The following is a 15,155-nucleotide window of genomic DNA, read 5'->3' on the forward strand; positions in this document are numbered from 1 at the left end:
TCTCTAGTAACTGCTTAAATGATGTTCTATACTTCTTACAATCGGCAGGGGAGTCTGTAAGTGCTAGAAAGCTACCATGAGTCCTTTTACACATTTAGTTAACCCCTCCACTTCAGCATCAATCACCTCAGGTAGAAGTTGTTTTCTTTCAATATAAAGAAGGTGCATGGAAAATGCCTTTATAGCACTTACACTTTCTTATACTTTTTTGTGTATACATACATTGTACATGTGTGTGCATGAGAGCAAGCCAGAGGTAAACCTTTGTCTTATCCACCTTATTTGAGGCAGGGTTTCCCACTGCCTAAAGCTAGCTGAGTAGCTAAGCTAGCTGGCTGTCTAGCCCAGTGATACAGCATCCAGAGAACACCACCAACTGATGTGGGCTCTGAGACTCAAACTCGGGGCCACACAGCAGGCACATCACTGAGCCATTTCCCCAGTACCGGACTCTTTAACTCACACTTGATATAGATGTGAAACTAAAATTACCTCCTGGCCCCAGCTTCTTTTTAAAGAAAACATACTTTGGAATTTGTTAACAGCTCCTGGTTTGGTAGGGCCACCAAAGTTACTCTGAGACTTAAGCCTCAACTCTGCTCATTACTTCTCTTGAAGTGTATGTGTGTGCATGGGAATTTGCAGAGGCCTCAGGAGGACATCTGGCATCCTCTATCCCTCTTCACAGTGTTTCCACGAGACAAGGTATCCGGCAGAGCCTACAGCTTGCTCGTCTTTAGTTAGACTGGCTGCCGTACAGTGAGCACCAGGGGTCTGTCCACCTGTCCGCACCCTTCCCCAGCACAATGACTACTGGAGCTTGTTTCAGGATAAAAATTAAGAATCCAGCCAGGCAGTGGTGCTTAATCCCAGCACTCAGGAGGCAGAGGCAAGCAGATCTCTGAGTTCAAGGCCAGCCTGGGATACAGAGTGAGTTCCAGGACAACCAGGTCTACACAAAAAATCCATGTCTCAAAAAAACAACAAAAAAATCCCAGTCAGGGATTTCATTCCTCCTGTGGGATCTTTCCTAAGAGAAGAGATACATAAAACAGGCCAGTGGCTCCCATCTTTAACCTTGCACCAACACTTTAACTCTGCACCAGCAGGTCAATCTGAGTTCCAGGCCAGCCTGGTCTACACAGCAAGTTCCAGACTAGTCATGGCTGCATAATGAGATCCTGTCAGAGACAGGTCACCTCTAAGCAATATAAAGTCTCTGGGGGCCGGGAATGTAGCTTGGTGGGAGAATGTCTGCCTCGTGGGTCTGAGCTCCAGCACTGCCAACAAACAAGAACTGCTTTTGGAAAACCTGAAAATATATGAGATGCTTACTCCAGTTATGACTTTTCCTTGAGAGCATGAAAAGGAATGTTATAAAACTGGCTGGGAGTGGTGGCGCACGCCTTTAATCCCAGGAGGTAGAGGCAGTGGCTCTCTGAGCCAGCCTGATCTACAGTTAGTCCAGGACAGACCTTGTCTTTTGCAGTGCTGGGGATGAAGCCCCGGCCTTGCACACGCTGAGCAAACGCTCTTGCACTCAGCTATAGCCTTAGAGTTAAAATAACATTTCAGGGCTAATATCCTATAAGCAATGTGTCTCTAACTCTTCCTTAGTGTGGGGGAGCATGAAAGTGCATGTGCTATGACATGCATGTAGAGATCAGAAGACACCTTTTAGGAGCTGGTTCTTTTCTTCCCCCATGTAGGTCTTGGGCATCAAACTGGAAGCCTCTGTACCTGTGTTTCTAATCCCATGTATTCCATTATCTTAACATACATTTTGTGAATTAAAGAAGAAAGATGTCAACATTTACAATGCTTAACAAACCTTCCATTTTGCTGATAAAATGTTTCTTCAAATTCCCGTAACGTTTTACGTAGTTTCTTTTTCTCAGCTCTGGCTTTCCAAAGCTGTTCCAGTAATTCAGGCCTAAAATTAAAATGGAAGCAGAACATTACTAAAGGGTACAGTTTCTTCATTATATTAACAGTGGTTCTAACCCTTGCTGTAGCTGATTGGCTTTCAGAAACATACCAATGTCTACACTCCACTACACATCAATTAAATCACAAAGTTGTTCTGGGGCTGTGGGAACTGCTCAGTTGATAAAGTGCTTGCCACACAACCCTGAGGAACCTGCACTTGATCCTCAGAGCCCACATAAAACCTCTGGGCGCAGTGATATGCACCCATAATCCCAGTTCTTCAAAGATCCCTGGCCAGCCAGTATGTAGACAGTGATAACAGTGATAAGTTCAATTCCTAGCACCCACATAGTGGTTCAAAGCTATCTATAACTCTAGTCCCAGAGACCTGAAGCCCTTTCCTGGCCTTCAGGGGGCACCAGTCACACACATGTTGCAGAAACATACATGCAGGCAAAGCACCCATACATATAAAAAATACGTAAAAATGAATGGGTGCCAGAGAAATGGCTCATTAGTCAATGAACACATAGTGCTCTTGCAGAAGACCTGAGTTTGGTTTCCAGCACTCATGTATGAGGCAGCTCAAATCAGCTTGTAACTCCACATCAAGGGGTCACAATGCACTGTTCTGACCTCCAGAGGCACTCAACACATGTGCATAAATCCATAAAAAGATACACATAATTAAAATGAAATCTTAAAAAAGTACAAAAACACATAAGTCTTTTTTAAAAAGGGGGATGGCTCTTAAAGACAAACAACAAGTTTGTCTTCTGACTTACACACAAGTGCACATGAACACATACACATACACCTCCTAGTTAATTTTAAGGTGAAATAAGGGTTGAGAACCATTGTCATAAATCCATCTAAAGATAAGCAGGCCAATAAAAAACAGGCAAATTCTCAGTTGGTTCCTATTTAACTGTTGGAAGTTGAGTACAATTTTTAATTGAAATATTTAATAAAGAAACAGGAACCACAAACTGGGGAGATGGGCTCAGCAAGTCAGGCTTGCTGCCTCAGCCTGATCCCTGAAACCCATATGAGAAGGCAAACAAGGTTCCCATAGCTGTAACTCCAGCACTCGACACGGCACAACACAGCGAGAGAGAACATGCCCCTTCAACAAGGCAGAGGGTAAGAACCAACACTTAAGGCTGTCTTCACACACGCACACACACATGCACACACACACAAAGTGGCCAAGAGTACCCTCTCACACAGTTTTAAAACAAAGTAAAATGAGGCCTGGAGATAAGAGTACTTACCTTCCACACACAAAGCTCTGGGTTCCATCCACAGCACTACCACCAGCAGCCCCCACTCCCACACACACACAAAAGGGAAGGAAACAGGAACTACAATCTGTATTTGTAAATCACACTTTCAAAAGTATCTCACACAAGCAATTATTGATAAATCTCTTAATAGTAATCCCCTCCAAGCATTCAGCTGTTTATACTGGGTATCTTGATATGTAAGTTTTATTATGAAATAAGCTAAAAATCACAAGCCCAAGTACTTACATAGAAGCTGCCCGAGTACTTGATAAGCGGAGATCCCGAGCTAGTTTTTCTTGATTTTCTTCAGCATCAGATTCTGAGTTTTCCAACAATGACTGTGTGTGTACAGCTGTTTTCAAGATGTCACTTAACTCAGAAGACAGACTGACACCATCTTCTTCTTCTTCCTAACATGATAACCAAGCAGAGCGACACAGGCCATGACTTCCCACTTTCTTGTCAGCAATGTCATTAGGGAATGACTTTTCTACACAATTACCTTGATTTCTTCAAAAAAATGAGCTGTTTCTCCTTCTATTATTGGCTGTAACATCTGACCCCGGCGCTTCGTGGAGGGAGACCCCTGTAACAATCGGCAACACCTCATTTTATATTTCACAGATTTCAAGTAGTTAGTGCTGCTTCACATTCCTATCACGTTACATTTAGCTAATAGAGGCACTCAGTCCCCAGCAGGCCCCGGAAAAACCAAGCAAACAAAACTCAAAGCAGAGAAACTAAATAGAAAATCAGTTAAGATAAAAAATAAATAAAACAGAAAGTGCATAAAAACATGGAGTGCATTTTCTGTTGGCCAACTACTGTTTTGGTTTTTGTTTTTCTTTTTTTCTTTCTTTCTTTTTTTTTTTTTTTTTTTGAAAGAGCAAGAACACTTGTGGATTATGAGATCCTCCTACCTCAACCCTCTCATATATTATGATTACAGGCATGTGCCACCACACCCAGCTCATCTTTATTTTGGAGTCTGAGGACTCCATCAGATTCTTCTTTAGAACCAAAACTAAACTAAACCAAATTCTAAGATATTATCCATCCTAGCACGCAAGGTAATCATTACACCACTTAACTACATCCTAGCACTCCCCCATTTTTAAGAAAATTTGAAGACAGGGTCATGCTAAGTTGCTCTAGCTGGCATCAAACAAACTTACAATCCTCCAGGAATAGTGCTGTGCCTTGTATTTAAGTATTATAGATTTCATTTTTCTTCATGTTGGCATGCTCACTGTCCCAGCTACTTGGATGGCTGGGGCTAAAAGATCACATGAGCTCACAACTCAAAACCACCTGGGACAACACAGCAAGACCCCATTTTAAAGTAAGTTTTGTTCTGTTTTTTAATGTACACCAATACAGGTAAGCATTATTTAAGGTATTTTATGTCATTTGTTGTGTGTGTGTGAGAGAGAGAGAAGAGTGTGGATGTACCACAGCATGTGTGTCAAGATCAGGTCAGACTTGATGGCAAGCACCTTTACCTGCTAAGCTATCTCTCTGGCCCTATGAATTAGCATTGTTTAATTTAATTTATTTAGTTTGGTTTTTTGAGACAGGGTTTCTGTGTAGCCCTGGCTGTCCTGGAACTCCCTACCTATGTAAACCAGGCTGTCCTAGAACTCAGAGATCGCCTGCCTCTAGTGCTAGGATTGAAGGCCTGTGTAGACACCTGGGAGTTGGCATTATCTTGATAGGTTCTTTTTTTAACACCCATTATAGGGTCAGCAAGATGGTTCAGCCTTACTGCCAAGCTTAACAACTTTGAGTTCAAAACCTAGGAACCTGAGTAGTAGGAGAGAACTGACTCCCTCAAATCTGTCCTCTGAGCCCCACACTCTTACCAAGCCACACATTTACATAAGTAAACGTCTAAAACCCATTTCTGTTAGAATGCAACCAGAGGTACACTTTCACGGGGGTCATCACAAAAGCATCCCGAGACAAGAACTGAAGTAGAGACTAGGCGAGGCATATCCCATACAAGCACTACTTCTGCCATTTCTGTAGATAAATCTGCACACACAGCAGCACTACCTGGAGCTCAGCGTCATAGTCTAATTCGTGTGTTGTTTGTCAAGATTTAGTGCCACATGCCTGTAAGTGCTTACCAAGGTGCCTAGAACAGTCATCGGCATTTCTATCCTTTAAAATTCATTATCTCAACAATTTTTCAGCCTTGGCATGTATGTCTCAAGAATACTCAAATTTCTTGGTGTTTCATCTCCCCCTTTCTTTTCTTAAGTATACTTTGACAAAATGAACTGAAGAAATACTGGGGTGAGGCCTGGCCACACCTGCCTACAATTACACAACTCGAGAGTCCTGATTGATGGAGCTAGTGAGTTCCAAGCCAGTTTGGCTACAAGTGAGGCTCTGTCTTTAAAAACAAAACCAAACATTTGTTTGCTTTACTTACAAGGACAGGAGTAATGCTAGCTCTTGTCAGCATCTGTTTTACAAGCCTGTATCTATCATAGAGAGGCTTAACAATGTGCCTTTCTTCCCTGGTCACCTGAAGCCAAAAAAAAAAAAAAAAAAAAAAAAAAAGTGAAGCCAAGTAACCTTACTATCAGAAACCTTGATATCAAAAACAGGCAGTATGACTCCCTCACCCCAAATTTAATTTTTTAAGTAAGTAGGTGATCTCCCAGCTCTAGGAAGCAAAGCTGGATAAAAGCAGCCCCGAAAAACAGAGATCCCCAAAAGGACCCATGCTCTTCTGTAAGGGAAAAAGCACAGCATCTTAGCGAGGAAGAATTACCGGCCTTCCGTGTTGACTTTCATAGTAAAGCAGGCTTTTCTGCAGAGAGGTCTTCTCTTCTATCAAATGATCTTTAGTCATTTTCTAGAATTGGGGGGAAGGGGAAAAGTACTGGGGTCATTATTCTCCTCATTCCCACAGTGTAATTAGGTGAAAGAGCAGACGGTCAGCAAAACAGACTAAGCTAATGCACTCTTTGATGATGGACTTGCAGCAAAATTTTTCAGACTCCTATACAATTCAAACCTCCTAGTATGTCAATGAATACCTTTTTATGGCTTAATTTTATACTTCGTATAAATTATGAATGCTGGTTTGGGTGCCTTAGCCACCTCGTGTTCAATATCCCAATACAGAAATCAGTAATACTCCAGTCTTCTCAAAGGACTAAATTCATCCATGTAAAAGCACTTGTAACAGTGTCTAGCTTGCACATAGGAAACTTTCCTAACTGCTTGATATTTTATAATTTACAAAGTCTCCCAATCGTAAATATGGACAGAAAGCTGGCTCAGCCTGTCTAAAAAACTTGCCCAGAAGCCTGAGGGCCTCAGTTGAATCCAAATCAATCTGCAGAGCATGTGGCAGAAGGAGAGGACTCTTGAATGTTGTTCTCAGGCTTCCCTGTGTATGCTGTGGCATGCGCACCTGCACACGCACCCCTGCACACACACACACACAAAGAAAGAAAGAAAAGACTAGTGTACACAGGCAATGCATTGTGGTCAGAGGCCTATAATCCTGGCATTCGAGAGACAACAGCAGGAGGAATCAGGAAGTCAGAGTCAATGTGGCCCGCAAGATGACAGTCTTTCTCAGACACCAACGACTGCTGATGGAATTCAGTGGCACATGGGCCCAGCTTGTACAAGGGCCCCTGGATTCAACTGGTACCAAAAATGGATGGATGGATGGATAGGTGGACAGATGGATGGATGATAAATAGTAGACAGACATATAGACAAATGAGACACCAAAGAAAGAGACTAGTGGAGACAGACACACATTTCAACACATACACAGATTTTATGACCCAGTGTCTCTCCTCTAAGGAAACCCCTTAGCAGTGTAAAGATCCTAGAGAAAGTTCAAAAATGTCAATTTGCAGCCTCTATTCTATGACCCATGTATGTATTCTATGGCTCTGTATGGGTAGACATGTTCTTTACAGTGTGATACACCCATCTTATCTTTCACTATTCTGAATGGCAGAGCAGGAGAACTCCCTACATGTGTTTGTACAGACCTTCCTTTGCCCCACAGGCTCATCCATTATCTCAATGAACCAATGTTCCACAAGATAACCTTCAACTAGACCAAATAAATTCTATTTCCAGGAATGGCTAACAGTTCTTAGTCTCTTGCCAGAGGAAAGGAGAGATTACAATTGACTGGACAGTCGCCCCCGTAACAAATCTCACTTCAGATTATATCCATGCAGTAGGCACTAACGGAGTGCACACTCTATAAAAGACTATCATTTGACTTTCAAGTTTGAACCTTAAATCTAGGATTGTACATTTGAAACAAGCTAATGCAACCAAATCACTTGCAGCAGAAGGAGACTTGTAAGAACAAGACAAAGCTGAAGGAGGGATAGACTAAGTCAGCCCGTTCAAGGGAAATAGACTCAAATATTTATATCATGAGGGAGGTGTACTCTGTTGCCAGTGTGTCTGGGTTCACTGCGACATGGACAAAACTTCACCTGAGACGATCTCCCCAGTAGTCTCACCTCACATATGACTTGGTTACCAAGCACTCTGCCTGACTGCCTCAGAGAGGGCAATATGGAGTGCTGGGCCTACGTGCAGGTGCAGTGAGCTCTTGTCTTGAGGGAGTAAGGCAGACACAGGGAAGGAAACTGGACTTCGGCCTCCATGTGCGTGTGAATCCACACGTACCTATACTATCTATAAGAGTAATGGTTCCTAAAAAATGCAATTCATGAAATCCTACTAACAGAGATCACTTGTGTTTTTGTTGCTAGTTGTTATTTTATTTTTTTTAAACAGTGTCGTGTGGCCCAGGCTGGGCTCAAACTCACTATGTAGCTGAACTCCTAAACCCCCGACTTCAATTCTCTAGTACTTGGATTACAGATATGTGCCACCATGCCAGGCTTTTCAGTGATATTTTTTCTTTTTTGTTTTTTCAAGACAGGGTTTCTCTGTGTAGCCCTGGCTATCCAAGAACTCTGTAGACCAGGCTGGTCTTGAATTTAGACATCCATCTGCCTCTGCCTCCCAAGTGCTGGGATTAAAGGCGTGTTCCACCACCGCCTGGCAAGATAATATTTTTTAATGGCTAATATCACATCTATATTTCTTATAGGATTGTTGAAAAAAACCAAGTGGCAGAACCCACATAGCTTATGCCAGATACCCACAGGCTAATACCAAGAACTCAGTACACACAGCTACCATTCAAACTCAGCCATTTTATACTCTACACATTCATCTTGCCAACAATCTGCAACATGCTTTAATGCACAACATGCTGGATTTAAAAGCATAGTTTGAAATGGCAAATCTGAAGGTAGAAAAGTCAGGCTACCCAGCTCTCCCCCCTGTTATGCTGTTACTTTGTTTCAGGCATTCTAAAGGCTACCCCAGGCAGAGGCCAGAGCTCAGCACTACCTTGATGTCCTCGGGAAGGTGACGCTCAGCACGGTTTTCCTTCAATCGTTTTGTAATAAGTTCCAGAGTAGCTTCCTTAGATGGCTTCTTCTCCTTCTGAATGCCTCTGGGTTCACCTTCACTCTCGTCATCCTCATGGTCTAGAGAAGAGCCAAAACTTTTTGGAAGAGTGTTACTCCGAGGGCGTGTCTGAGGTACAAATTCTCCATCACAGTTTCTGTGTTTTGCATCTAAATTTCAGAAGGAAGAGGATTAAGAACTAAAACATACACATATTTCAAAGCCCCACATTTAGCATACAGTATGTACACAGCAGGAGAACTATTCTACTTGTCCTTTTAAACAATATTCACAAACAGCCCACTGCAAAGCACGACACTTTGGTAAGCACCAAAGAGAAGTAAACAAATAGACATTTTCATGGAGTACATACTGCTTCTCAAGGAGGGAAAAACCGTTCTATTAATAGTTTCAGTTATTTCAAAAATGCTAAGTGTTATGAAGGAGATAAAGAAGAGGCTGGGGAGACAGCTCAGTTGGAAAAGTGTTTGCTGTGCACGTCCAAGGACTTGAGTTCAGATCTCCAGCACCCACGGTAAAAAGCAGCGCAGAGACGGGTGCAAACCCACAACCCCAGCCCAGGGAAAGTGGAAATGGGAGGCTCTCTGAGGCTTGCTGCCCAGCTGGGCTAACCATTCAGTGAACTCCAGGTTCAATTAGAGACCCTGTCTTAAAAATCTGAGCATGAGCTGGGCGTGGTGGCAACACACCTTTATTCTCAGCACTAGGGAAGCAAAGGCAGGTGAATCTCTGTGAGTTCAAGGCCAGCCTGTTCTACATGGGGAGTTCCAGGATAGCCAGGACTCCATAGAGATTCCTTGTCTCAAACACACAAAACCATTTTTTACTACTGAGGAAGGTACTTGACACTAAACTCCAGCCTGCACACAACTGAGGGACAAAAGTGGTGGGAGTCCCAGAGCTAAAGCATGTGCTTTGTGGAGGAAGAACGCTGGACGGGATCAACAAAGAGGGCCTCTGTCACTGGGCTGTGCTGGCACATGCCTTTAATCCCAGCATTTGGAAGGCCAGCCTGATCTACAGAGTTCTGGGATAGCCAAGGCTCCACAGAGAAACCCTGTCCGGAGGAGGGAAAAACAAACCCCACAACATCAAAGAAAGCCTCTCTGACTGGTGTCATTCCAGCTGAACACGGACTGAACAGGGCACTCCACGTTTAACCAGACCAGCACGGAAGACTAAGGGGGAAGCATTCGTGTGCAATGGAGGCAATAGCCTGATCAAAAGCCCTAAATTTCTCCAAGTTTGTGAACAAAAATGAGACATTAACATGATAAAAATCTACAAAGGGCAGTGTGTACAGGCTCTTAAGAGGCATGATATAGGGAAACCCAATGGAAGAACACAATAAAAGAGTAACAATACTCTTCAAAGACAATTCTGGTCTATGCAAAGGATGACAGCAGGAGTGGAAGAAAACTGGAATGTGAGGTTATTTAATCAATTTAATGGGAACAATTAATGGCTGAAAAGTGGTTTAAATAAGGAAATGCTTACAGAACTAGAAAAGGAAATAGTCCTTTAAAAAGAGCCTCACAGAAATGACCTTAACCACAAGACTGAAGCCTACAACAGCAGGAACAGTGTCTGAAATCTTAAGAGTTGTGAAAATGTCCACCAAGTTCAAATGAATAAAGCAAAGCAAAGGTTCAAACTGTCAGTCTCTTCCACACACAGGTAACTTTTAGAGGAGTGGTAATTATTAAAGAATGCTCAGTTAACACAGAACAAATACAACTTAACCATAGTAACACTATACTAACATCTAAAAAACCTGGCATAATTTAGGGCTTAGGAAAAATTTCCAACTTAGCAGTTAATTTTTATAGTTTCAAAAATTCAATAAGCCTAGGGACTAGAGATGGGACACAGGGCCTCACACATGGTAGGCAAGTACTCTACCATTGAGTAATATTCCCAACTCCTAATTATATTGTCTTAGATAAAATTTTACCCCCACCCATGCACAAAGATCTTAATGAAATACCTACCAAAACCCAAAGCAGTTCACTATTTAGACTATATTTCAGATAAACTGCATAGGATCAGTGCACCTATGAATATAATCTAGGGTACCTTTCAAAAGAGTAATACTCATACAAAGACAAGACATTGGAAAGAACATAACACAAAGATTCCCATTTATTTTATTTTTATTTTTATTTTTTGGTTTTTCAAGACAGGGTTTCTCTGCGTAGCTTTGGAGTCTATCCTGGAACTCATTTTGTAGACCTGGCTGGCCTCGAACTCACAGAGATCCACCTGCCTCTGCCTCTAGAGTGCTGGGATTAAAGGCATGTGCCACAACCACCCGCATTAAGATTTCCATTTCTTAATATGCATTACTGGCCTTAACAATAAAAGGAAATCTATTTTTTTCCAAAAAAAGTTCCAAAATAGATTTTATTATTATTATTCAAGACAGGGTTTCTCTGTATAGCCCAAGCTGTCCTAGAACTTGCTCTAGGCTGGCCTCGAACTCGGAGGTCTGCCTGCCTCTGCCTCCTAAGTGCTGCGATTAAGGGCATGCACCAGTTCCAAGATTTAAAATGATCAAAAATTATAACTACATTGTTTATAGAATTATGTTTTAAAGACGCAAATTTCCCACAAGACGTAGACTCATACCTTTAATCTGCTTCCGCAACTTCGTAAGCTCTGTCATCCATTTTAATACCTTCGGATTGGCTGCAATGTCACTGTAGGAGGGCTACAAAGTTATGGAGAAAGATCACTGACATTTGTAATATACAATAGTTATGTTAACTCATTCCCCGTAGCATGTTATGGTTCCCATAACATAAATTTCGTTCAATTCTCACTTTAATTTGATATCAAGCTTTTCCCGGTCAGACAACTGGAAGGAGCCAGGTTTGAAGGTAGGTGTTTCATCTAGGCATGAGACTTCATACAGGTTCTAGCTATTATCTAATTATTAAAAACACGCGCTTTCTTCATTCCTCCCTCCCCTTTGTGACTTGTGGTTTATGTCAGAGCAGAACTTTGATCTGTTACTGTAAATTTAGCTTAAGAATTCTAAAAACTGTTTGCACATGAGAACATGAAAACACACTGGTACAACGTTAAGAATGCTGTCACAGAAACCAAGAAGAACTAAGGCCGCTGGCTCTCAGGTGTCCACAATCATGCCTCCTCTCCCTCGCATCTCAGGTGTGCGGAGGGAAGCGCTGGAGCACCTGAGATTCTAAGACCCCCTCTCTCGGCTCTAATGGGAACTTGGCTTGTTCTAGGCAGGGCTACAAACTTACCTTGCTATTTCTTTCCCTTTCAAATTGCTCCTCAAATTGTCTGATTTTTTTCTGAAGTTTCTTGACCAACTGATAAGGTGTTCTGTCTTCTCTTTTCTCATCTTTTGAACTAAAGGATGACCTTCGAATTCTGAATTAAAACAACAGGCCAACATGGTGTGTTAAATTTTCAAGTGTCAACATGGCATTACTTCTTGTCCTGGTGTGTTACTATTAGTGAGGACATCTTAAAAGTGAAGGCAGGGCCAGCGCCAAGGCTCAGCAGTTTTCCCTCTGATCTCCATATAAGCACTGTGGCATGAGCATGTAATACAATAATAATGATGATGATCATTTTAAGTGAAATTAAATCCCTAATACCAAAGAACAGCCAATAAATAAATTAGCTATCACACATGGTAACAAAAAGAGTCTTAGGCTGGAGAGATGAATCAGCAGTTAAGAGCACTGGCTACTCTTCTAAGAGGTCCCAGGTTCAGTTCCTAGCACCTACGTGGTAGCTTACATTCCAGTCTCAGGGGATCTGACACCTCTGGTCTCTGCAAGCACTGTACTCACATGCACAAACTCACGCACAGAAAAACACATATATACATAATTAAAATTAGGGCGGGCAATATAAAATGTATTTAAATGATCAAGATTTCTTATTGACTCTCTGTCAGTTTAGGCAACTTAATCCAGCCTGCCAGAAGGCAGTGCAGTATGTTACTGGGAACCCTGTGAAAAGGTTTGTATTGTTTATTATTATTGTTGATGTTATATGTATGGGTGTTTTGCCTGTGTTTTGTTGTACCCATACATTACTGTGTGCCCAGTGTCCTTGGAAGCCAGAAGAGAGCATCAGATCCCCAGGAACTGGAGTTACAGATGGCTGTGAGCCACCATGTGGGTGTTGGGAACTGAGCCTGGGTCCTCTACAAGAGCAGCCAGTACTCTTAACCACTGAGCCATGTCCCAACCCCAAAGAATTGTAGTTGAGAATACTAGTTGGAAGGAAGGAAGGTAGGAAGGAAGGAAGGAAGGAAGGAGGGAGGGAAGGAAGGAAGGGGTGTTGCACACACATTCTCCCAGAGATTAAAAACCTGTGTTTACATTCAGTGCTGAGAATAAAAACCCTCCAAAAGAGGGACACAACAGGGACAGGAAGCCACACAAACCATGTAGCTCCCAGGAAAGCCTTCAAATCCTATCTTGCATTTCGGAACTTCACCAATGCTAACACAGTTCACTATCTTGAATTCCAAATAGTATCTCCACAGTAAAGCAGTAAGTAACTTCTAAAACTACTACACAGGGGCTAGCAAGATGGCTTAGCAGGTACAGCACTTGCTGCTCAAACCTAATGATTTGAGTTTGACATCTGTAACCCACAAGCTGGAAGCACTCTCTCTCACTTCTCTCTCTCTCACTTCTGTGTGTGTGTGTGTGTGTGTGTGTGTGTGTCAAGCTTACATGCACACATGCATGAAATAATAATGGGGGGAGGGTGTTTCTGTGATAAGGTTTCTCTATATAACAGCCCTGGCTGTCCTGGAACTGGCTCTGTAGACCAGGCTGGCCTCGAACTCAGAGATCCACCGGCCTCTGCCTCCCAAATGCTGGGATTAAATGTGTGCACCATCACCACCTGGTGCAGTAATAAATTTTTAAAAATATCATAGAATTTTCAAGGGAATCTCTGTGAGTTCAAGGGCAGCCTGGTCTACAAAGTGAGTTCCAGGACAGGCAGAACTACATAGAGAGACCCTATCTCTAATGAATAAATGAAATTTTTTTAAATTTAAATTATTTTTAATTGTGTGTTTGTGTGTGTGTGTGTGTGTGTGTGTGTGTGTGTCTGTCTGTCTGTCTGTCTGGGAGTACACCAGTGCCCATGGTGGGTAAAGGCAGCAGATCCTCCTGAAGCCTGGGTGACAGGTAGCTGTGAGCTGCCTGATATGGATGCTGACACTGGCCTTGGCCCTTTGGCAGAGCAGTACATGTGCTCCAGCCCTACACAAAGGCTCTTTAAAAGCAAACAAAAAATGGCACTGTTGAATCATTTCCTACTTAGTATCACTTACAATGACGTTTGCTTGCTGCATTTTTCCTACAAAAAAAAATATCCAATGCTATTTCCTAATATTAGAGCATTTGGAAGTATACATATTCTATGTTAGCTGTTTGCTTTTTTAAGTTTTGTGTATAGGGGTTAGGGGGTATGCACAAGAGTTCGGGTGCCTTCAGAGGCCAGAGGGACCAGATCCTCCTGGAGATGGAGTTACAAGTGGTTGTGAACCACCTGATATGAGTGCTGAAGATGGAACTTGGGTCCTCTGCAAGAGCAGCATGCTGTAGTGGTATCTGCTCCGTCCATGACCTTGAGCTATACAGCCCAAAGGAGGGTACGTGACCTCTAATAAGGAGCTGGAGAAGGGTCACATGCACCTTCTCCCTGCTCCTGCCTGCATTTGCTCCTGGTCAGATTAGAGGACAATTTCAGCTGTCTACTCCATTCTGTATACTTGAGTATATTTCCTCAATTTATATCTTATAAATTCTATTACCCATTTAATAGACTCATGTGAACTGATCATAATAGTATGCTTGTAAGTCACCAAGCCATCTTTGCAGCCCAATATGGACATGTGAGTGCAGGTGCCTATGGAGGCCACAAGAGGCGCAGGATCCCCTGAAGCTGGAGTTACACAATATGGGTGCGAGGAACTGTAAGTGCTCTTAATCCCAATCCATCTCTCTCGTCGCCCCCCACCTCAATGTTGGCTTTTAAAATGATGAAAGTCTTTTCAATGTTATTAAACAAAAGAATTTTTCTAATAACAAAATACATGTAAATCGGAATCTCAGGCCTTAGGATGTAGCTCAGTCGGTATAGTGAGCATATCTGGGGAGCCTTGTGTGTGATCCTCAACACCATAACATCGGACTGCAGTTGTTCTCACTTTCACACAAAGAATCCCCCTCCCCAACACATCATACACACAATAGTACATTCTAAACTCATCTGAACAACAGTAACCAGAGCCTCCATTTCCAACAGCAGTTAACCTGTCAATCATGAATGACAAGCTGCAATGTCAAGGACACTGCTAGTAAGGCACAGAAGAAGACCTGCTGCTCTTTCCTCCATGACTTCATGAGCTGAAAAAGCACTACAGCTTCAATC

At 42.5% G+C, this 15,155-nt stretch overlaps 1 protein-coding gene across 4 annotated transcripts in view; it reads right to left on the reverse strand.

Moving 5' to 3' along the window:
- The window catches only part of Fam13b (family with sequence similarity 13 member B), a 48,938-nt gene that overhangs the window by 2,351 nt on the left and 31,432 nt on the right, over window positions 1-15,155 (reverse strand). For 3 of the 4 annotated variants that reach the window (XM_037197055.1, XM_028886813.2, XM_028886815.2), the window contains 8 exons: window positions 11,987-12,116; window positions 11,346-11,427; window positions 8,637-8,866; window positions 5,998-6,081; window positions 5,653-5,748; window positions 3,718-3,801; window positions 3,462-3,625; window positions 1,832-1,933 (listed from right to left, as the gene is read on the reverse strand). In XM_037197055.1, the coding sequence (XP_037052950.1) occupies window positions 1,832-1,933; window positions 3,462-3,625; window positions 3,718-3,801; window positions 5,653-5,748; window positions 5,998-6,081; window positions 8,637-8,866; window positions 11,346-11,427; window positions 11,987-12,116 (972 nt within the window). The remainder of the gene's footprint in view (window positions 1-1,831; window positions 1,934-3,461; window positions 3,626-3,717; window positions 3,802-5,652; window positions 5,749-5,997; window positions 6,082-8,636; window positions 8,867-11,345; window positions 11,428-11,986; window positions 12,117-15,155) is intronic. The other variant, XM_028886816.2, reaches the window with a different exon arrangement.

Source organism: Peromyscus leucopus, chromosome 19 (genome assembly GCF_004664715.2).
Source record: "Peromyscus leucopus breed LL Stock chromosome 19, UCI_PerLeu_2.1, whole genome shotgun sequence".
NCBI classification, from domain to species: domain Eukaryota; kingdom Metazoa; phylum Chordata; class Mammalia; order Rodentia; family Cricetidae; genus Peromyscus; species Peromyscus leucopus.